Source organism: Podarcis cretensis (genome assembly GCF_951804945.1).
Source record: "Podarcis cretensis genome assembly, chromosome: 7".
In the NCBI taxonomy this organism is placed as follows: domain Eukaryota; kingdom Metazoa; phylum Chordata; class Lepidosauria; order Squamata; family Lacertidae; genus Podarcis; species Podarcis cretensis.
The window spans coordinates 35,044,594-35,065,722 of NC_137176.1; the positions used below are offsets into that span (position 1 = coordinate 35,044,594).

Consider the following 21,129-nt stretch of genomic DNA (forward strand, 5'->3'; position numbering starts at 1 on the left):
CTTCAGGTTAAGAACTTTGCTTCAGGATGAGAACAGAAATCGTGCTCTGGCGGCGCGGCAGCAGCAGGAGGCCCCAATAGCTAAAGTGGTGCTTCAGGTTAAGAGCAGTTTCAGGTTAAGAACGGACCTCCAGAACGAATTAAGTACTTAACCCGAGGTAATCCAACGCCACAGATGTGAGACTGATGGCACATGTGGATGAGCACTTTTGAGGAATCGAGTGAAGGCAGTGAAAGTGAGAAGGGAAGTGTTGGTGCCAAGTGCCCCTTTACTGAAGCCCTTGCATTGAACTCCTTGTCTGGTCGCCAGTGCCAACCCAGGAATTCTCTCCAGGCGACTGAGTAAGCTGGCAGGCAAAGGGCAAAGCACTCTGCCTCTGCTGTCAGCCTGTTTGGCTTCTCTTCCTCTGCACCCATTCTGGAAAGGCAACAGACTGGCAAAGGAGACATGAGGGTCCCTTCTTCAGTAGCCTGCTGTACTTTTAGCCTGCAAAAGAAAGTACCAGTCTGCTTTTCACTCATAAGAGCAGCAGTCTTATAAGCAAAACCAATCTACATCTGTATCTATATGCTAGGTTTGATTTTTCTCTCTGGCACATCCCCACCTCCCCTCAATCTTTATTTTTACACATTCTCAGCTTAGTTCAGAAGTTGTTGTTTTTTAATTGCCAAAAAAAAAAATGCCAGCAATTTACTGTGTATTTCTCCGAATACACACATTTTTGCAAGCAATTTTCTCAAATATGAGGCATTTTTCCAGTTACAGATAGGTAGCCGTGTTGGTCTGCCATAGTCAAAACAAAAAAATTCCTTCCAGTAGCACCTTAAAGACCAACTAAGTCAGTTCTTGGTATGAGCTTTCGTGTGCATGCACACTTCTTCAGATACGTTCAGGCATTTTTGTTATTTTTTACTGATAAATTATTCCCCCCCCAACACAGTACACATTTTTGTGCAAAATACTTTCTCGAAGAACAGCACTGCAGTTTGGAAAAGTGCACATTTTGAAAGATAGCTGTGCCTCAGTTCATTTTGATTAGGTAATGAGAACCAAATCTACATTCTCCCCATCCCTTCCCTTAACAATCCCCAATACTGCACTGGAAAATTATGGAAGCTGAGCAATGACCCCTGGTGGTCACCAACTGGAGCTACAGAGAGCCCGACTGGAATATCAGCTAATACTGATTTTCTCAAATGTTTGAAAGTCTGAAATGCTGTCTGTGTATATAGAAAGGGATTAGGTTTAGCTTTCCTAATGCAATTTGGTTTAGCTTTCCTGATGCAATTAAAATAGCTCAAGTAAAAGTAAAAAAAAAATTACTTAGCATTCCTCTGTTTAAAAAAACCACCTGCTGGTTCTAATAGACCAGATGAGAGCCTATACATATCAAGGCGAGCAGTTGCTTTATTTTAGGTTAACCCATTATCACTTTTTGAGCTGTGAATTTGTGTGCTGAACTCAGGTTTTTGGCCTACTCTCATCAGCTGGATAACTCAGTTGCTGCTGACTTGATTTCATTGGTTGGTTGGTTGTGTGTGTGTGTGTATTTCAGCTTATTTACATTTAGTTCTTAATGCTTAGCCATCTTGGAGGTCAAAAAGGTGGAACAGGAAAAAGTAAGTAAGTTAAAGGAGCACCTCTTTCATTGGATGACCAGGGCAAAAGAGCCAAGAATTGGAATTCAAGATAGAATGAACAGAAGAGGGGACAGTTTCTGAGATAACCAGAACATCAGCGTCACTGTTTAACAAATAAAATAATAATAATAATAATAATAATAATAATAATAATAATAATAATAATGGCCCTTAGTACAGTGCATGTGAAGAAGAAACCACAAGACTTTCTTGTGTACAAAATTTGATCTGCCAGGATTTTTTGTTTGAACTTGCAGCACAGATTCCCCTCCCCAGGGGTTTACTGGGTAGGATTGTAAAAACAGGTTGCTTTAACCCAAAAGGCACAGCAGCCTTTCAAACAATAAACTCAGCCCAATTTACTTTAGCATTTGTTTGTTCAATGACTATGCTTGACTACAGCACAAGTAGGTTTTGGTTGGGCATTGCATTGTGTTTTTCTTTCTTGCCTTATCCAGCTTGCTCACTTGTATCTGAGTTGGGTAAAGGAAGCAGCCTAAGTCAGAGTTCACGATATATCTGTTTCCTTTTTGAATCCTTCTGTATCTCTGCGTGTTCCATCATTTTATAACAAACGATGGAGTGAGTTCCCCGGCCAGGCCTTTTATCACTTTCCGAAACCACTTGTGTATGTTTCTCTGTAGGAAAAGGCCACGTGGTGCAGATTTTTAAGGCTTTAAAAATAAATAAATCCATTGAAAAGTTGTCTTGGGTGATGAAGCGAAGGCTTAAAGCCCTCCCCAGTTTTAAGTTATCCTTCTGTTTACTTCTGCATTCAGTAACTGAGATTTTTTTTGGGTTGAGGGGCACCCCAAATGCTCTTAATGAGTTGTTGGCTTCCTTCCCAAAGTTGCCCGAAGTGCTGTTCTCCTTAGTGGAAGTAATTCTGTCTTTGATGTAGTTTCCAGAGCTGTCGACTAAAGTTGCACAGTTCCCAGAAGAAATAATACCCTAGGAGTGTATGCAGACTAGAAATGCAAACTCCAAAATGAATTCTTCCTATAGGAGTCTGGCAGTCTGGTTCTCTGTGGAATCTTGCTTGTTTACATAATCTTATCTGGCTACGCTTTGGTATTTCATCTGGCAGGCAGTTCCTATAAAAAGCAGCTGTCCAAGCAATGGGAGTGGCGCTTCTGGTTATAGGGATTTTGTGTGGTGGTGATGGTTGTCTATAATACCTTGCTCAAAGTATACCTGTTTTCCTCCTAAGACCAGAAGCTCAATATTTAACATTCATTTGTACAGGTGTCCCTCATGACTTTTCTTAAAATGAAAAGACTACTTAGACTTAGGGGACTTTTAAGTTTAATATTGAAGGTATTCTTTACCTTTGTACTGGATCTCCCCACCCCGAAATAGGGTTGGTTGGTTGGTTGGTTGGTTAATTAATTAATTAATTAATTAATTATGAAATGCACGCATGCATAATTGTGTGATGACCAGAATATGCGAAGCTTTTAAAAAGAGGTGGCAAGAGGAAAAGGCAATCCCAGTTTGCTAGAAGGTGTCATCCTATTTTTCTAACACTCTCTGCTCAGGAAATCTTGGAATGAACATTATCAGTCTTTGGGTTCCTCCAAACATTTGTTTGTGTGTGCTGTTTTAATTTGAAACTCTTAGAAAAGTCACTTTCAGAAGAATGACTCAAAAGATAAGCAGAATGCAGCTGAGGAGGTTGAGTGAGTTAAAACAAATAGCTTTTTCTTTTGCAAACGCCGTGGAGATAAAACAGTAACTTCCACTGGCTATTCCGACCACACGCAGGAGGCGGCACAGACATGTCCCAACCTCATGGTTGCTTAACTGGAGCCATAAATCAAAGCAGCTTTGCAAGTAGTCATCAATTCATCAACTCCACCCACACAACCAGTTGCTATAACTTGTCCTGGCACTCATGGCTCATTTTTGGCATCAAGGAAACTAGGGAGCAGTAACAGGAAATGCCTGCCCATGCTCCCTTGTGCTTGACATACTTTTTGATGCCAGGCTTCTGGGGAGAGGGCACCAGTTTTCTCAGCTCTGCCCTTGTTGAAAGACCATGACTACCTTGATTACTTTTTGCCTGCACGTCTAATAACACACTGTACCTGTTAGAAATTGAAAACACAAGTGGGTGTCTTCCTGCTTAGCCTCATGCTTGCTCAATTTCCTGGGCTTTCTAGAACCATATTTAAGACCGAGGAGTGTGTGAGCTATGCTGCAGAATTTTCGCCACCACTTTCCATTCTTGATTAGCTCTGATTGAATCGTTTTAAATCATGGTTTCCTAAACCATGCTTACATAGTCCACAAGTCTTCTCCTGTTTGCATAACTCCCATTTTTCTTCTGAAGACCACCTTCCGATTAACTTGAGTGAAGGCAGAACTGGGTTCAGTGTGTCAGGGCTGGAGTCAGATGCAGGTCAGCATGGGAGACGCAAGGCTCCGTTGTCAGTGAAGTTAACACTGTATTCCAAGAAACAGCATACAACACTTCCCAGCATGCCTTGCCTCTGTGGAGCAGTTGCCAGGACTGAAGGTCCTTGCCTTCCACTCTTTCTAAGGCTCCTCCTCTCCTAGATTTTTCCCAAGCAGTCTCAAACTGCACCTGCACACTTCTGGTCTCTGTTCAGCCTTCCTCATTATTCTGCATGTTCTTGGAGACCAAGGAGGAGGGGAGCTTGTCGCAGCAGGAGAGGGAGGCTCCCTGGATTCTTCAGCAGCCTCTTGCCCCGCCCCTCCTCTGCCTTAGCTTCAGATTCTGAACTGCTCTCTATCACTGGCTCTTCCTGCTCACTGACTGCTTCCTCTGACCTCTCCTCAGTGTCTCACTACCAATCCCCTGGCTCTGAGTTTTCTTCCTCTGGCATTTCACTTGGAGATTTCCCTGTTGGTGCCTCCCACCACTCCAAGTCCAGCCAGTCCCTGACACATAGTAGCCACACTGTTGCTTCTTATACCACCAACCTTGCCAATGAGCTGCTCTGGGGCATGATTGGTATAGTGTGGGTTCCAAGTAGCCTGGGTTTATTGATTCACTCTCCTACCTTGCACTAACAAACCACTGGGCACAGAAAAGTAGCCATCGCCATCCCCTGCTCCTGGTTCTGTATACCTTTATCCCTTTCTGCAATTTCTGCGTGGGAAATAGGATACTTGCTTCCTTAAAGATGTGCTTGGCAAGATGCCCAGGTTGTCACCATTAGGTGTCTTTTCGAAGAGATATTTATGGGAGGAGAAATATCTCCCTTTGCCAGGAAAACCTGAGCTCCCACCAGTTCTTACTTGATGGGATTTTATAATCTGCCCATTACCAAATGGTCCCAGGGTAGAACGTAAACAAGATAATTAGAACAGTGCAATAAAAACAAGCTCAAGTACACATGCTATTAAAACCTTTTTTAAAATAAACAAAATCAAGCAAAATATCAGGCTGTGAATAATCACAGCTAAATAGCTCATCGCACTCTTCAGCCCCTTTCAAAGGCCTGGTAATTGGTTTGCTCAGCATATATACCCAACTTAAAGAGCTTTGGCATATTATATGGATGTGACTTTCTTCCTTATTTTTCCCCCCATATAAGGTATATTTGTATAATGTTGTATGTTGCCTTGGGTCCACGTGAGAAAGAAGTCTGTAAAATATATTTAATAATAACAAATGTCCCTCCATGATGGGTCTGCAAAGTAAATGTTGTACAGTGGTACCTCGGGTTACAGACGCTTCAGATTACAGACTCCGCTAACCCAGAAATAGTACCTCGGGTTAAGAATTTTGCTTCAGGTTGAGAACAGAAATCTTGTGGCGGCAGTGGGAGGCCCCATTAGCTAAAGTGGTATCTCAGCTTAAGAACAGTTTCAGGTTAAGAACAGACCTCCAGAACGAATTAAGTTCTTAACCTGAGGTACCACTGTTTTCATCTCTCATCTGAGAAATCCTATTTAACTTTTGGGAATTTCTGTCTGACAGATTTCTTCATAGGTGTATTTGCAACATAACCTGATGTAAAAATTCATTAACTGTTCTTATCTTCAGATAACGCAACAAGGGCTGCTTCTGCATTGCACAGCAGCAGCCCACGTCTTCCTCCAATCTAACAAAAACTCTTATAAATTATGGTTTGTTGCTAGCAACAGTTTATGCTGGCTGGGACTGATGGAAGTTGAAATCCCTGAAATGTGGGGTGGCAAGGAGAAAGATGTTCAAAGCAAGAACAGTTTGCAGCATGGGCAAATGACTACATTTTATAAATGTTGGAGATGAAATTCTATTGTTTGCTGGAAAGAGTTTATGGCTCAGTGGCATGTGAAATTCAACTCTTCCTCTCCTCTCTTCTCAGATGAAGCAGATTACGGTAACTTTGGTTCAAACACCTTAACCAGGAAAAAGAAAGCTCTGGTGACCCTCCGGAATGACAACCTTCGCAGACGTCCCCACGTTAATATCAGCATGCCTCAGGATTTTAGACCCGTGTCTTCCATCATTGATGTGGACATCCTACCTGAAACTCATAGGAGAGTGAGATTGTATCGACATGGGTGTGAGAAGCCACTAGGGTTCTACATTCGTGATGGGACCAGTGTCAGAGTGACTCCTCATGGGCTGGAAAAGGTACCTGGCATTTTCATCTCTCGGATGGTTCCTGGTGGTTTAGCTGAGAGTACAGGCTTGTTGGCTGTCAACGATGAAGTCCTGGAAGTGAATGGCATAGAAGTGGCCGGGAAAACTCTTGATCAGGTAACGGACATGATGATTGCCAATAGCCATAATCTTATCATCACAGTCAAGCCAGCAAACCAAAGGAACAATATTATCAGAAGCAGTCGGATGTCTGGGAGTTCTGGCCAGTCTACAGACAGCACTGCAAGTCATCATAGTTTGCCTTCTTCTCATGTCCTGCAGAACTTCCACCCTGATGAAATGGAGAGTGACGAGGATGCTGACATTGTAATTGAGGGCTGTCTAGAGCCACAGCCCATTCCGAAATCGCACAGCCTTCCTTCTGGTAGCCTTTCCCGAATTAACGGCAGCAGTCTTAGCCAAAGACTACAGAGGGACCTGGTACTCAACAACAGCTTGGGACGAGAAAGCAACGGCAATATTCACAAAATTCTGAGTTCCTTAAAAACTGATCCTCGTCATAGCTTGGTTATTCCCAAAGGAGGCATTGAGGAGGACGGAACGGTGATCACACTTTAGTGGGTGCTTCCGTGTGTGTGTGTGTGTGTGTGTGTGTGTGTGTTTCTTGTCTGAAGTGCCAACTGGAACAAATCTATACACATCCTGAAGAGAGGGAATCTTAATTCTCTTAGACCTTCTGAGGTGTGACACACGTGTTGCTTTCCGGACATGGTGGTATTCAGGATTATACATAAAAGTGCTGCCTATTGCAACCCATGAAAAATTGTAAATATGGTTTCTGCTCCTAGGATCAGAATGAGGGAAAGTAAAGATTGCTGCATTTTTAAAAAGAATCCCATCTATGAAAGTATGTCTGCTGCATGTATGGATATACGCTGCAATATATACATGTAAATTGTATATATTTTGATGATTAATAACAACAGACACAGTAAACATGGAATGGGCATTCATAAATTAGTCTTTGAGGGGGAAACTACTATTAAGGATTGCATCCAACAGGGTTGCTCAGTCAGGTTTCTGTCAGCCAAACAGGGAAATCCGTATTCCCTCTTCCTCTGCAACGCCCCCCCCCCCCAAAAAAAAATCTGCTCTGGGAGGTTCCCAAGTTTTCTGGAGCAGATTTAGGAAGGGGAAATTGCTGACCACTCCAGTATACTGACCAAAGCCTTACCATCAGCTGAATAGCACAATTGGATACAATGCAATGTGTTTAAATTTTGAAATTTTACTTTCTGCCATTATATACTGCTTCCTAGTTTGTTTACACAGAAAATTTACTTGTCTTGCCCCTAAATCTGGAAAGGGCTAACTGAACAACTTTCTATCCTGGAAATAGCGTTGAGGGAATGTTGCATTTGTTTTTTTTATTTTTGGAACAAAACTTTGACCAAATGATTTTGTGTTTTATATGTATATTTTTAAAGTGTCACATTGTTGCCATAATTTCTTTTTGATCAGCACCACCTGCTGGTGACTTGTAGTACTGTTGGAATAAACTGTCTTCATATGATGTGAAAAAACAACAAGCAGCATGGAGGTTGGTTTAATTGATGCACCATCAGGATATGTGTTCTCTTTTTATTGCTAAAATATTTATTAGACAAATGCTCAAATTTTAGTGACTGTTGGTTTCACTTTTTTATATTGATAACAGTACTGAATTTGCAAATAAATAAGAAGATTGCTTTGGACTGCATTCTCTGTCACAACAAGAAACTCATCTAAGGCTGTAATCGTAACTCCACTTATCTGGGAGTAAGCCCCACTGAATTTAATGGGACTTGCTTCTGAAAAGATTTGGTTAGGATTGCAGCCTAAATTTGTCTTACTGTTTAGAATTAACTTGAATCCAGAGTCTTTAATAATGAAAGCTGGTTCCTCTTGGTACATACTGATTTCCTAAGCTAGAGTGTTATTTTATTTTATTGTCCCTGGAGTCTAAAATGCTACAATTCAACAGCATATCAAGTGTTCCAAGTAAAGACTATCTTAGATTGTTGGGATCATGATTAGTTATAAAGCAAATCAATAATAGGCTACTCCAAAAGAAACGGTTTTGCTCCCAGCTCTGTTTTTCTGTTCTATAAAATGCCACAAGCTATTACAATGTTTAGTAGAAAAAAAAGGTTGACTATATTATGAAGTGTCTAGGAAAAAATATAATTGTGTTACAATGTATTTTTCTACTTTTAGCTTTGTCATTTTCTTTGTTTTTTACTGTGTAGTTTTGTGTATTAAAGCGTTTCTAAACAAATGAAAATTCTTTATATAAATTATATCCCACACCATTCACACCCTTATTTTGTACTATAAAGGGCTCAAAACACTTTGGGGTTGTTTAATAAAAAAGCCTTTTATTGTTCTGCTTGGAATAAAGTTATGTACAAGCTTCAATATTTCTTAACTGAACAATGCCACCATCTCCCCAAACCCAGGTCCTGGGCACCAAAGCCATCTCAATAAAAATACCTTTGGTGCTTCAGAAGAAGCAGGAGGTGGGAATGTGTTGCCATCTATGTTGTTGGGACTCAACACCCATCATCCCTGGCCAATTGCTGTGCTGTCTGGGGCTGATGGGAGATGGGAGTCCAGTAACACCAGGAGGGCTACAAGTTCCCCACCTGTGCTACTGAAGAGTGTACCGGGGTGAGAATTTTAGGTAGCCATTGAATACCTTGCCATACAGAATGAAATGGATTGTATGGAACAATTGGAAGAGTGTGAATATGTTAGGAAACTAGATGGCAGGGTTATTTTACCTATACAGAGTTGCTGAGAGCTGGATGCGGCAAAAGCAAATAATTGAACTTTGTGTTGGAGAAATGGAGCCAGTAAAAATACCAGACACCGATTCCCGTTGGTGAACAGATCACGTCAAATTTTTAGAGGCCCCAATATTTATGCAGAATGGGATCCCTGTAGAACCACTTTGTCAAAATCACATGAAGTTGGCTTTTGATCAATCTCACTGTTGTGTAACAAATACTTCATGATCAAAAGTATCAATCACATAAATGTTCTAAAGGGAATACAGATTCTGTTAACCTCTTCTGAAAAGTTAACCAGACTACAACCTGCAGTCTTTGTGTCATTAGTCCTCATTACAAATTGGGGATAAGTCTCCATGAGTTTAGCAGGCTTCTCACTTAAGGCATATAACTGTCCGTGGTTGGGTAGGTGACTGAAACAGTGACTGTAGATAAGTATTTATTTGTGTTCTTGGTGGTGAAATCAAACTGTTGGAGAGTTACAGGCCCCCTCTTTTCTTCCCAGCCCTATACTGCATATGACACCAGTGTTTCACGACAGTAACTGAAGAACCTGAAGAAAGAGACAATGCATGTGTTTTTGAAAATGAGGGGAAATTATTTTACTTTATTTTTAAAAAGGAGTGTGCAACGCCCCCAGTATTTAAAGAGTCCCCACCCCTATTACATCATTAGAACCAAAACATAAACCTATGAAACTAGAAAAGAGCAAAAAATATCAATGTTTGGTCCAGAATCTAGGTACTACACCCTCATTAAAGGAGATTGTATGAATGATTCACTAAATGATGACGTATGTAACTAAGCTCATGGCCTCAAATTCTCTTTATCTTATACGTTGCTTTATTACAAAAATGATGACTAGACTACTGATCCTAAACTGAACAGTTAGTTGCCCAACCACTCCCTCCAGAACCCACTGCTCTCAACTGCCTCGCATTCAAACTCCCTTTCAAATCCTCATCCAATCATCACTCACCACCAGAATCCCACCATACTCACTCTCTCCCCCTCCCTCCACATTCCCATAATAATTCTGATACAATTACCTTAATAACCCTATTACATTCAATATTTTATACACGCTGCTCCCTATAACCATACAGTGGTACCTCGATCTACGAACAGCCCTGTTAATGAACGATTCGGACAAAGAACTCCGCAAAACCGGAAGTAGGTGTTCCAGTTAGCGAACTTTGCTCTGGAAGCCAAACGGAAGTCAAATGGTGGAAGGGCACCGGCAGAGGGAGGCCTCAGTAGGGAAAGTGTAAACCGAGGCACCACTGTACTGTTAGAAGCACTTGAGCTTCCCATTCCTGGTTCCTAGGAAATGGGGGTGAGCAAACTGCAGGTTCTCCATCCCTGTTCTAAAAACCAGATGTCTTCCTCCAAACAATCCTGGGAATTATAGTTTGTTAAGGGTTCTGGGGATTGTAGGTCTGTGAGAGGGAAGCCACAATGGCACGAATCATTTCGGGGGAAGTCATGTGCTTTAAAGGTGCATTGGATGCTCTTTAAAGCATTGCATCATAGAACTGTAGAGTTGGAAGGGACCCTGAGGGTCATCTAGTCCAACTCCCTGCATATGCAGAAATCTCAACTAGATGATCCATGGCCATCCAAGCGCTGCTTAAAAACCTCCAAGGAAGGAGAGTCACTGCTTCAGGTCCTAAGGGCCTCTGGAGCAGGAGAAAACAAACTTGCTCCATCCATGTGACAGCCCTTTAGTTATTGAAAGGGCTGCATGGTGTGGATCTCATATCAGTGTTATGAGAGTGTAAGCAACACATTTCTCTCCCCTTTCTCCACACCATGCAGAATTGCAATGGTAACCAGAAGGCTGGAGTTTGGAGCCCAGCCAGGGCTGGCTGTGGGCAGGATCCTTGCATTGCCGGGAGTTGGACTAGATGACCCTTGGGATCCCTTCCAACTCTGCCATGCTATGATTATATCAAGCAGCTAAAGGAGTGAAAAGATGCTTCTGAAACATTTGGGAATCATAGGAACACACTTCCCACCAGTGGCTTCCTGCAAGAGTTTGCACCTTCCTTAGGAGAGAGGCAGGCCAGAACAAGGGGGGGAGGGCGGGAAGGCTAAGAGTTCATGTAGGTGGAAATGCCAATTGAGGGCCCTATACTATAGGAATGCTTCCTTCCTGTGTCCTCCACCCTCATGCGCCAGACTGGTGCTAGCGTGGCTGGGAGCCAGGCGCCTGCTGATTCCTCCATTTTCTTTGCAGGGAAGGAGCCTTTCCCCAGCATATACTTTGTTCTGGCCAAATCCCTGGAGAGACGTGATGACCCTCAGGTACTGGGGCAGAGGGAAGGAAGGGGTCCTTGTGAAACACGTTTGGGGAGTCTGTGGCTTCCAGCAAGTTCTTTTCATAAGCAATGCTCCCTCCAACAGGGGAGGCTGAGTATAGCCATCACGGCTAGTTGCCTTTGATAGGTAATTGTCTAGCCCTCTTTGAAAGCCATCCCATCCAAGATGCTCTTGTGGTGCATCTGATTCTCTTATGCTTCCTTGCTCCTGCAAGGAGGTGACTATTGTGAGATCCTTTGGTTAACATCTATCTGGGCTGGAAAATATTAAAGAATCAGAGGAGTGGTAAGCTTCCCTTGAAGCACAACTGATCAAAAGCAGGCAGATCTGTTAGCATCTTGATAAAGATGCTCAAACGACAAAGGATGCTATCATACCCCGCAAGCATCTCAGAAAAAGCTCCCAAGCTGATGGAGAAGAGAGCAGTTAAGTGGTCAGTGGGGCTCCAGGTTGCCATTTCTGGATCCCACCACAGCCCTTCCAAGTTGCCAAAGAAATCAATGTCACAACAGTTTTTTCCTCGCACCTCTTCCCCATGATCCCCCGTGGGGCCTTCTCCAAACATATGCTGTGTCTGAACCAGCAGATCCCGCCAAACCAAGTAATCAAGGATCTAGTCAGAAAAGGAGTGTGCGCAGTCATACCAGAAATAAGCAAAATAGCTAAACAGGTACTAGACATCACCCCAGAACTGGCCCTACTGAACACCTTCCAAGATAACAATGTCCACTCACACTATAAAGAGCTCATAACCCACTGACAATGTACAATTCAATATGGCTAACTTAACCCGGCAACCCCCCTCACCCATGCACAAACAAATCCCACTGCAGCCAGCCAAAGGCAATCAGCCACACCCTAGGCCACCTCAACCTCTCATCATCAAGGAAACATAACAAGTGAATAGAAAGAGAATGTCCCCAAGTGATACTGACAGAAAAACCCCAAGCATACACTAAATAAAAGAACTTAAGCTTTGCCACCCCAGTCCCTCTCTCCCGTCCGTCAGTCCCCTACAGTGCCTACTATGGCTGTACAGTGGTACCTCTGGTTATGTACTTAATTCGTTCTGGAGGTCCGTTCTTAACCTGAAACTGTTCTTATCCTGAAGCACCGCTTTAGCTAATGGGGCCTCCCACTGCTGCCACGTCGCGGCGGCGAGATTTCTGTTCTCATCCTGAAGCAAAGTTCTTAACTCGAGGTACTATTTCTGGGTTAGTGGAGTCTGTAACCTGAAGCATATGTAACCCGAGGTACCACTGTACAGACAGAAACGAGGGAGACATGTTTTATTGCAGCTAGGGAAGATGAAGGCATAGAATTAGGTATTTCTACATCTTGTTGACAATGTTTCACAATGTAATCAATGTTTTAGAAGATTAGACAAATTCCTGAGAGGATAAGAGTAGTTAGGCTCTGCCTCCATGGTCAAGAGGTATTCTGGTTCTGAATACCAATTGCTGGAAACCGCAGGAAGGAAGAGTACTCTTGTGCTCAGGTCCTGCTTACCAGTTTCCCAAAGGCCTCCAGCTGGCCTCTTCGAGAATAGGACGCTGGACTAGATGAGATGAGGCACTGGCTTGATCCAGCGGGCTCTTATGTTCTTAATTTCAATCCCTGTCATATGCAGGTAGGGCTGGAACAGACTCCAATGTGAAACCCTGGAGAGCCACTGCCAACTGAGTGAAGACAATGCTGAGATAAACTGGCCAATGGTCTGAGTCCATATGAGGAAGTTTCCATGGAAATGCAGTAGCTCCCCAATCTACAGTCCTGGAATTCCAAAATTTGTGGGCTGAATATTTATTTGAGGAAGGCAGGTGTAAGGGCAAGGAAGAATTGAGTCCTTATCCAGATGCATAGGTAAGTGCTAAATTCCCCCCCCCACACACACACACACATACAAAGGGAGGAGTGATTACTTACTACTTTGTCCCACCAGCCCAAGACAGAAGCTCAAAGCTACAAAGTACTTAATCTAATTAAGTCTGCGTTAATGGGCGTAGTCAGGATTTTTGTTGGGGGCGTCAGAACCTGAGAATTGTATTTTTATTGATTTTTATTGATTTAGGGGCACCTGCCACCCCCATGTCTGCGTTTCTCGTCCCAAAATCTTTTTTATTTTTTAAAAAGACAGTGTCTAAAGTCAAGCGTTTGTAACTTCACCATTAAAGCAGGTTTTCCTCTTTTGCGGTTGGGCGGTTGACATCTCAGCACAGCATGTTCCCTATTTCGTGGACATTTGGATCGGCCCTACTCTGCTGATAGACCAACGTGGCTCCGGCTGCAATTGTATACCTATTTACCTGTTAGCAAGTGCTATGAAACTCCATGGGGCTCCTTTCCGAAGTCTGCTTAGCGCATCCTAGCCTTCCTCTACCTTGCAGGTGCTGGACAAAACGAGAGGAGAGAGAAGCAGCACCTCGCTTTTAAAAGGAATATGCGGTCCTAAGTTCACAGGGCAGGGGAGAAAAGAAGGGAAAACGAAAGCGGAAGCACCTCCCTGGACGCTCTCCAGCCTAGACTGAGGAAAGGAGGGAGGCCGCTCTCAGGGGCCAGGCCTGAGGCGGGGCTTCTAGTCCCAAGACAGCCAATCACGGGCTCCGCTCAAAAGAACGCCACGCCTCCGCTACGCCCCTCATTATTTAACAAACGAGCCTTCCCTTTGGCCGTGTCCCCGCTGGGTTTCCGTAGATGAGGAAAGGCACCCTCCCGCTACTCCGCCGACAGTTGACGGGCCGACCGTTGAAAAGCGCTTCGTCAGGTGACAGGCGCGCGGGCGGAGAGTAGTAGCGCGAGGGAGGGGGCCGAATGGATGAGGCGGCAGCTGAGGAACCGCCGCTGCTGCCGCCGCCGCCGCCTCCGCAGCTGAGCGGCGACAGCGGCAACGTCTCTCAGAGCCACAGCAGCGCCTCCGGCATCGGGGAGGAGGAAGAAGACGCGGCCGAAGGAGATGCCTGCGGAGCGGAGCTGCTGCTGGCCACGGCCGCGGCGGACTACGCCGGGTACCTGCTGCCCTCGCCGCTGGGAGGAGTCGCCCCAACCGGGCAGGTGAGCGCAATCACTCGCCCGCGTCTCCTCAGGAGGGGAAGCCGCCGCTTAACCGCAGCCTCGGAGCGGGGAGGGACAGTTGGGTCGCGCCGCGGTGCTTACCTCGAAGCAAAGCCCCCCCCCTCAGTTCAATGGGGGGTCCCAGGTAAGGGGGCGAAGTGGGCTCACCCCTTTAGGCTGGACTCACCCACCCCATGGGCGTAGCGAGCCCCCCAAATCAATTAAATAAATAAATACTTAACTAAGAGTAGAAACTGTAGAAAGATTTTGACAAGATTTTTCTGAGCACTTTGGGTCCAAAGAAAGTAATTTGAAACAACCGTTGAGACATTTCCTTCAGAATCCGCAGGACGACAGATGGGTGTCCTAGCCCCCCCCCCCAAAAAAAAATAAATTATGACAATGCCCATCCTCTCACCTCCGATTTTATGCAACGCAGCAGCTGTAGGACTTTAGCTTATGGTCTTACTGGCCTTGGACTTTGTGAGTTTCTTTCTTGGAGGTTAATGGGTATTGCTTCCATTGTTCAACCAAATCCTGTGTGTTTACTCAAAAGCAAACTCCACTTTGCCCTGAGTTTCTTCCAGTCCATGTGTTATCATTATTTCTTAATTTCTATAATGCCCTCATCCGAGAAGCACAAAAAAAGACACAACATAGTACAGTAGCAAACAAAAACTCCACCCCCGTCGCAGACACAAATTAAAAAGGTTATCGTTTAATTAGCCAAAGGCCTGGGAGAAGAGTGTTTCTGGTGCCCAAAGGTGGCACCAGACGAGCCTCTCTAGGGAGAGAATTCCACATAAGAATGCCCTGTGACGTTTGCATTTTTATTTATTTTTTGCAGATTGAAACCTTAGACAAGAGTCTGGAAGATTTGCTGACAAGGGTAGATGAGTTTGTGGGGATGTTAGACATGGTAAGTCTAAGAACACAATAGATACAGTCAGCCACTGAAATCAAACTACCTTTAGGCATGCTTTCTCACCAACATGAGATTAATAATCTGAATCTAGCTTGTTTTAACATGTAGCATTCCAGTTTTTGTGGCATCCCAACATTACCCGCAGGCATGTGCAGATTTGCTCAGATCAACCAAACAAAAAATGAAATAGCCTTAACCAATTGTTCTGAGCCAAATAGTTTTGTTTAGATTATGATTGTTCTTTATATGAGCACTTAGACACAAATTCTTTACTTGTAGTGGCCTGTGGGTTTAAATAACATTTTATTCATTCATTTAGATGATGTTTGAGATCTCAAGTAATCTTAATGCTGTTGTTTAGAATTTTTCTTGTCTGATATTTTTCTAGATTCGAAGTGATTCCTCTCAAGTAGTAAGTGAAAGTGTGCCTCATATTCATGCAAAGGCAATGGAAATGAAGCAACTGTATAGAAAGATTGACAAACTGGAGGTATGTGTTTCTAATGTCAGTATCACAGCCCTTTTTTACAGGACTACTTGGAAATAATCTTTGGGCTATTTTCTTTTTGATCCTGTAACATAAATATATTCACCCAATCCAAACAATTGAGCTCCAAAATTTGTGTAGAACTTCCCAGCTAGAAAGGAGAAGTTTCCATGTCCATTCCTTTTCCTGTGTGCAGATGATCTTGTAGATTGGGCACATGACCCCTTGCTGTTCTTAAAACTTAGTTTAAACTGTCACTTTATAAAAAATAAATCCTTGCTCCTGTAAATTTCAAATAAAAGAGGAGGAATGTGACTTTGTAGCATAAATCAGTGTATCCAGGCACACTAGGGGAAGAGCTTGCTATGCTGTCTTGGCATATACAGTGGTATCTCAGTTTTCAAACATAATCAATTCCGGAAGACCGTTAAGAGCTCCAGAACGTTCGAAAATGGTAAACTCAATATGGAAGCCTCACAATGGAAAACTCAATATGGAAAACTCAATACAGAAGCCACGTGACATGTTTGACTTCCGAGGCACGTTTGAAAACCGAAGCATTTACTTCCAGGTTTGCTGCGTTTGAAAACTGAGACGTTCGAAAACCAAGGTATCATAGTATAATCAGTCATCTTACATTGTAAAAATTATGACTCACTCTTCAGATTTCAAAGGAGTTTAGAAGTTCAACATATAAGAAATCTTGGGATTCTTCATTTCTGTTCTGTTTCCCACCACCCAAAAAACCCCTACTGCGCTTCCAATACTTTTTGTAATTTTTGTAATTTTTTTTTTGTAATTATGTAGTTAGAACTCTTGACATAGGTAACACTGACTCTCAAGGTTCTATTTTTTTTTTTTTTAAAAAAAAAACCAACAGATTATTCAACCACTGTGTAACATGTGTTAAACAGATTTTGTTGTTGTTTAGCCGTGTCCGACTCTTCGTGACCCCGTGGACCAGAGCACGCCAGGCACTCCTGTCTTCGTTAAACAGATGCTTTTCCACAATCTAATGCAGTTAAATGTGCTTTGAAATGCATTGATTTTCATGTACTAAGTCTAAGCTGGAATTTGGAATGTGGCTGTAGATCAGATGCCAGTGGTTTCTGACGTGTACAGAAAATTTGGCTTTTTATATGACCAATAGAACTATTTGAGCAAAGAAATGTCCCTTTGATATTCTCCCATATTGCACCTGTTCATTGCTATTGATCTGTTGTTGTCTTTCAGGCCTTTGTAAAAATGGTTGGAAATAGTGTGTCAGGGATGGAAGAACAGATCACAAAGGCAGAATCAGACCTTGGAACGTTCCCAAATACTTTCAAAAAATTTCTACACACAATCAATGTGCCATCTTTCCTTAATGTAAGTTTTGTTCCTCAACTATGGAAATGCTTGCTATAATAATGTATTTGATATCAAATATCATAAGCTTTTGCTATGTTCAGATGTCAATTTACTAGATTAGTTTGTAAGCCCAGGAGAACAACTTTGGCAAATCTCCCCACTGTTGAGATGTTGAGATGATTATGATGATGATTCATTAAGTAGAGGTGTGGTTGGTTGATCCTGACAGTCAACATATGGATGTGTGGATTTAGATACATAAAAGGGAATGAAACATAATGCAATCTAGATAACTTTCTTGGAGTGTTATATCCCTCACAGACATTTGCTTACAGCGTGCTTCTTCCCTTCAAGGGTTGCGGCCCACCCCACCCCTGCATTTATCTGAGATGGGAAATGGTTTGGGGGGGGGGACAGGAGATGTGGAACATGCTATATGTGCCATGATTGCAAAATACTGTTTTATTAAATGTAACCCCTAAGTACTCAATTGTTAACAAAGGTATGCCCACAGTGGCCAACCTACCCCACCAACCAACAGAAAGATTCATACATGATTCACCTTGCTATCTCATATAAGTCCTCCACAGGTGAATAGAAGTTACTTGCTTCCATGAGAAATGAATGACAGTCAGCTCCATTCTTTCTCAGTTCCTTTTTGGATCTTGCCTGTTTTGTGCTTCCGGGCACGATGACTCATAAATCTTTTGCCTTACAAGTTGCTATAAATTACAAGTGGGGAGAGTACTGTTGCACTTGGAACCTGCTTGTGGGCTTCTAATCTAGTTTGGCCACTGTGGGAACAGAATACTACTAGCAGGGCTCCTCTTAAGCTACCACTAAAATTGTGGGGAATTCATTATTTATTTCTGTTTATTCTGTTGTGAGCAAGTATTTTAACATACAGGTTTTAATTCCAGAAAACATCTTCCTCAAGGCAGAATCAAACAGTTTATGAACCTCCTGATCTCTTCAAGACAGAAGACTACTTCCCTTCCCTTGGTGAAGCACAGTATATGTGATTTAGCTTGACAATGACATTATTGACAAGAGAGTCTTATCTAAGCGAGTTCAGTGCTGATCTTAGGTAGTTGCAATTCTTTGGAAATTATGTCCTGCTGCTTCCCATGTGTCCCAGGCCCTCTTCAAACATATTTCAGCTTAGTTTTGTATAGAATATACTGTTTTTCCAGTCTTCCAACAAGGTGAACTATACACTCATGTTTGGCAGCTAACCTTGCAAGTAACCCACTTTGAAGGCAGGGAGAGGGAGATGGGGTTAGGTGGAGGCAAGCACACTCTCATGCCATATAGACATAAGCAGTCCTTCCCCCTCCCTGATTTTATGTGTAGGAAAGAGGGTAAGTGTGTGCAGAATGGGCTTCCTTATGATCAGCTACCTACCAAACACCTTTTTTACCTTTCCAGGCTAGAGAGTGTCAGGGAAGGCAAGTGGGGAAGTAACACGTAAGTTAATACCTTCTTTTCTTACACCTGCCCCCTAAGGATGCCATAAACACACACCTGCCTTTTTTACATGTCAACATTGAAAGGCTAGGTAGAAGCAGGTATACTTTTCTATGTGTTCCTTAGATCTACAGCCCCTTCTTTGGACCTAAAATGAACTGTGAGGAAATGGAAGAGGCCAAGCAATAGAACTCATTTTTGTCTTCCTCTGCCCAGGAGTAGACTGGCATATGGGCAACCAGTTGCCATACTCTAGTAATATTTTCTTGGTTATTCTCATTTCAGAAATTGGAATAAAAAAATGTATAAATACCCATCTGCAGTTAAGAGATTAAGAGGGGAGAAAACAGGAAATGTATGCTTTTGCATCTCACATTTTTTATTTCTGCTGCTAGTATTAACCCACATACCACAAGGATATTTTAAAAAAATATTCTGTGGTACTTTTAAGTGCAATAAGGACCAAAACTATACATTCATGCTCTTTTAATGAATGTATCTGGATTGAGTTCAATGTATTGCGTGGAAATGCACTGTTTAAACAAGGAGAGGCAAAAGCTGCAAAGTCAAGTCAAACAGCTATAGGTGCTGCCTACTGCAACAATTCTGGGGAACTGTTGCTGACAAAGCCCTTTTTGATGAATACCTTAAAACGTTTGTATATAAAATGCCAAAAGCAGTGGCCAAAGCTCTTATAACTTAAAATCTAATTAAAGTTTAAATAAGATTCCTTAGCGTATGAAGTTTTTATTTTTAAACTATAAATATGTAAGGTTGCACTCATAAGCCCACTTGTTTGGGATTATGGCCAATGAATTCATCAAGATCATACTCTGTAAGATAGTGTTATGGCATGCCATCCGCCCACCCCAATGGCAGCCTGTTAACTCTCAAAATTTAAACTGTGTGCACTGGTTAAAAAAGACTGGCAAACCCTCATCTATATAAGTCAACTCTCACATTGTTACAGAAACTAGGATGTATTTTTATTAAAAGAGGATTATGGAATTTGGACTTTTCCTCTAGCAGTGAAACTATTTTCAATGCTGCCATATTGAGAAACCTAGCCAAAGGCTTTTGCAAGCACAAGTACTTTCTGCACCCTCTTGATAATCAATTCTTCACTACTGTACAGGGGATACTGGTGGGGAGATAGAATGTGGTTCTTTTCGGGATAGTAGTTCTTAGTTATGTATTATAATCTCACCCAAACATGAGATGACTAACATAACTCTACAGAATCAAAGGGTGCACAGAATGTATTCAGCAGAATGCAGTGGCAAACAAAGCTTTTTCTTAATTCTCTCAGTCTGAGTGGGCTGCTACACGATTAAATGGAACCATGTTTCATGTAAAAGACTACCTGTCAGGAAAGAGGATCCAACCTAAGTGTCTCACTAATATACACAGCCTGCATAGGCAATGCCCCTCACCAGTGCATATCCAAACACCCAACACACCTGTGGCCTGAAGTAGTGCTGCCAGGGAGTTTTACAGCTCAAGCCTGCCTACAGGGTCTAAGACACAGTATACAGGAAACAAAGAGTTTTCAAAGAGCTGCTTGCTTGAATGCTGCTTCATTACGTCACTTTAAAAACTTCTATACACATCTAAAGTTGAAAACTTGGGTTTATTTGAAGTCAACAGATCAATTGCTCTAACATGTAACAGACCAGGCTCTCTCCCACTGTAAGGAGCAGCTCAAGCTTTATGTGCTCTTCTCACTCCTTCATAATCCTTGGCGTCTAGAAAAATAAAGAGGAGCTGTTCACAAAAGCACCACTAATGCACCTCTATTCACTTCCATTCTTGGCAGATCATACATGCAGTATTCAGGCATGTGCTGTAGTGAGAGCCAAGCATAATAATTAGCACTGTCATATAATTTATCCTGCAACTTAAAATAAGCTCACATATTAACTTTGGCCAAGTTGAAATTCAGCCTAGTTCGTCGGCACTGAACACAGATATTTGCACTTCAGTCAGTTTTGATTTATAGGTCGTCATTTCCCAAAGCCAAATTGATCTTTCCTTAACGTCTGCAGTGATTTTTGTTTTGTACTTACTGCCAGCATCTGGGTTTCAGGTAAAAGCAGTTTGCTTTTGCCACTACTTCTACCTCCTAGTTTTTTTCCACAAAATGGCGGAGGGAGGCACTATTCCACATTCTCTGGGCATTCTCACATGAATGGATGAAGGTCAAAGTTAAAACAGTAGAAGTAGTAGTAATCACCACTACTTCAGCTCACCCCTGAATCCATTTCTTTCACCAAGTTCTGGCATATACATAAGGATCAATGCTGAAAAAAAAGTAAATAATCTACCTGTGCCTACAGGACCCCCATTGCAGAATTTATTTTTTGCACTGGCATTATTCACTGTCAGATGAGATTGTATTAAAGAATAGAACCAAACCAAAAAGCCCTCTGAACAATTTTCTGACATTTATAGAAACTTAACAGCCTATAATGCAACTGCTTAAATTGCACAGTTAT

At 42.5% G+C, this 21,129-nt stretch overlaps 2 protein-coding genes and 1 long non-coding RNA gene across 3 annotated transcripts in view; 2 read left to right on the top strand and 1 right to left on the bottom strand.

Annotated features, from left to right (window-relative positions):
• PARD6G (par-6 family cell polarity regulator gamma) overlaps positions 1 to 7,334 on the top strand; it is a 71,375-nt gene extending 64,041 nt beyond the window's left edge. The window contains exon 3 of the mRNA XM_079983804.1: positions 5,960 to 7,334. Within this exon, the coding sequence (XP_079839930.1) occupies positions 5,960 to 6,819 (860 nt within the window). The 3' untranslated portion in view covers positions 6,820 to 7,334. The remainder of the gene's footprint in view (positions 1 to 5,959) is intronic.
• A 2,273-nt stretch (positions 7,335 to 9,607) lies between these two features.
• LOC307220164 lies at positions 9,608 to 13,217 on the bottom strand. Its single transcript, XR_013840737.1, has 2 exons — positions 12,630 to 13,217; positions 9,608 to 12,401 (listed from the first exon to the last, which is right to left on the bottom strand). It is a non-coding gene; the product is annotated as an uncharacterized lncRNA (long non-coding RNA).
• Positions 13,218 to 14,099: 882 nt separating this feature from the next.
• BLOC1S4 (biogenesis of lysosomal organelles complex 1 subunit 4) lies at positions 14,100 to 19,361 on the top strand. The gene is made up of 5 exons (XM_079983847.1): positions 14,100 to 14,405; positions 15,253 to 15,324; positions 15,719 to 15,820; positions 17,051 to 17,185; positions 18,088 to 19,361. Exons 1-5 carry the CDS (start codon positions 14,166 to 14,168, stop codon positions 18,187 to 18,189), a joined length of 651 nt encoding a protein of 216 aa, XP_079839973.1. The 5' UTR covers positions 14,100 to 14,165; the 3' UTR covers positions 18,190 to 19,361.
• Positions 19,362 to 21,129: the final 1,768 nt, after the last annotated feature.

Bases quoted from the DNA above. Each gene is read 5' to 3' on its own strand.
- BLOC1S4 (XM_079983847.1), top strand. From the start codon at position 14,166: ATGGATGAGGCGGCAGCTGAGGAACCGCCGCTGCTGCCGCCGCCGCCG. The intron at 15,325-15,718 runs GTAAGTCTAAGA...ATATTTTTCTAG, and splicing joins TTGTGGGGATGTTAGACATG to ATTCGAAGTGATTCCTCTCA. The intron at 17,186-18,087 runs GTAAGTTTTGTT...TTTTAATTCCAG, and splicing joins ATGTGCCATCTTTCCTTAAT to AAAACATCTTCCTCAAGGCA.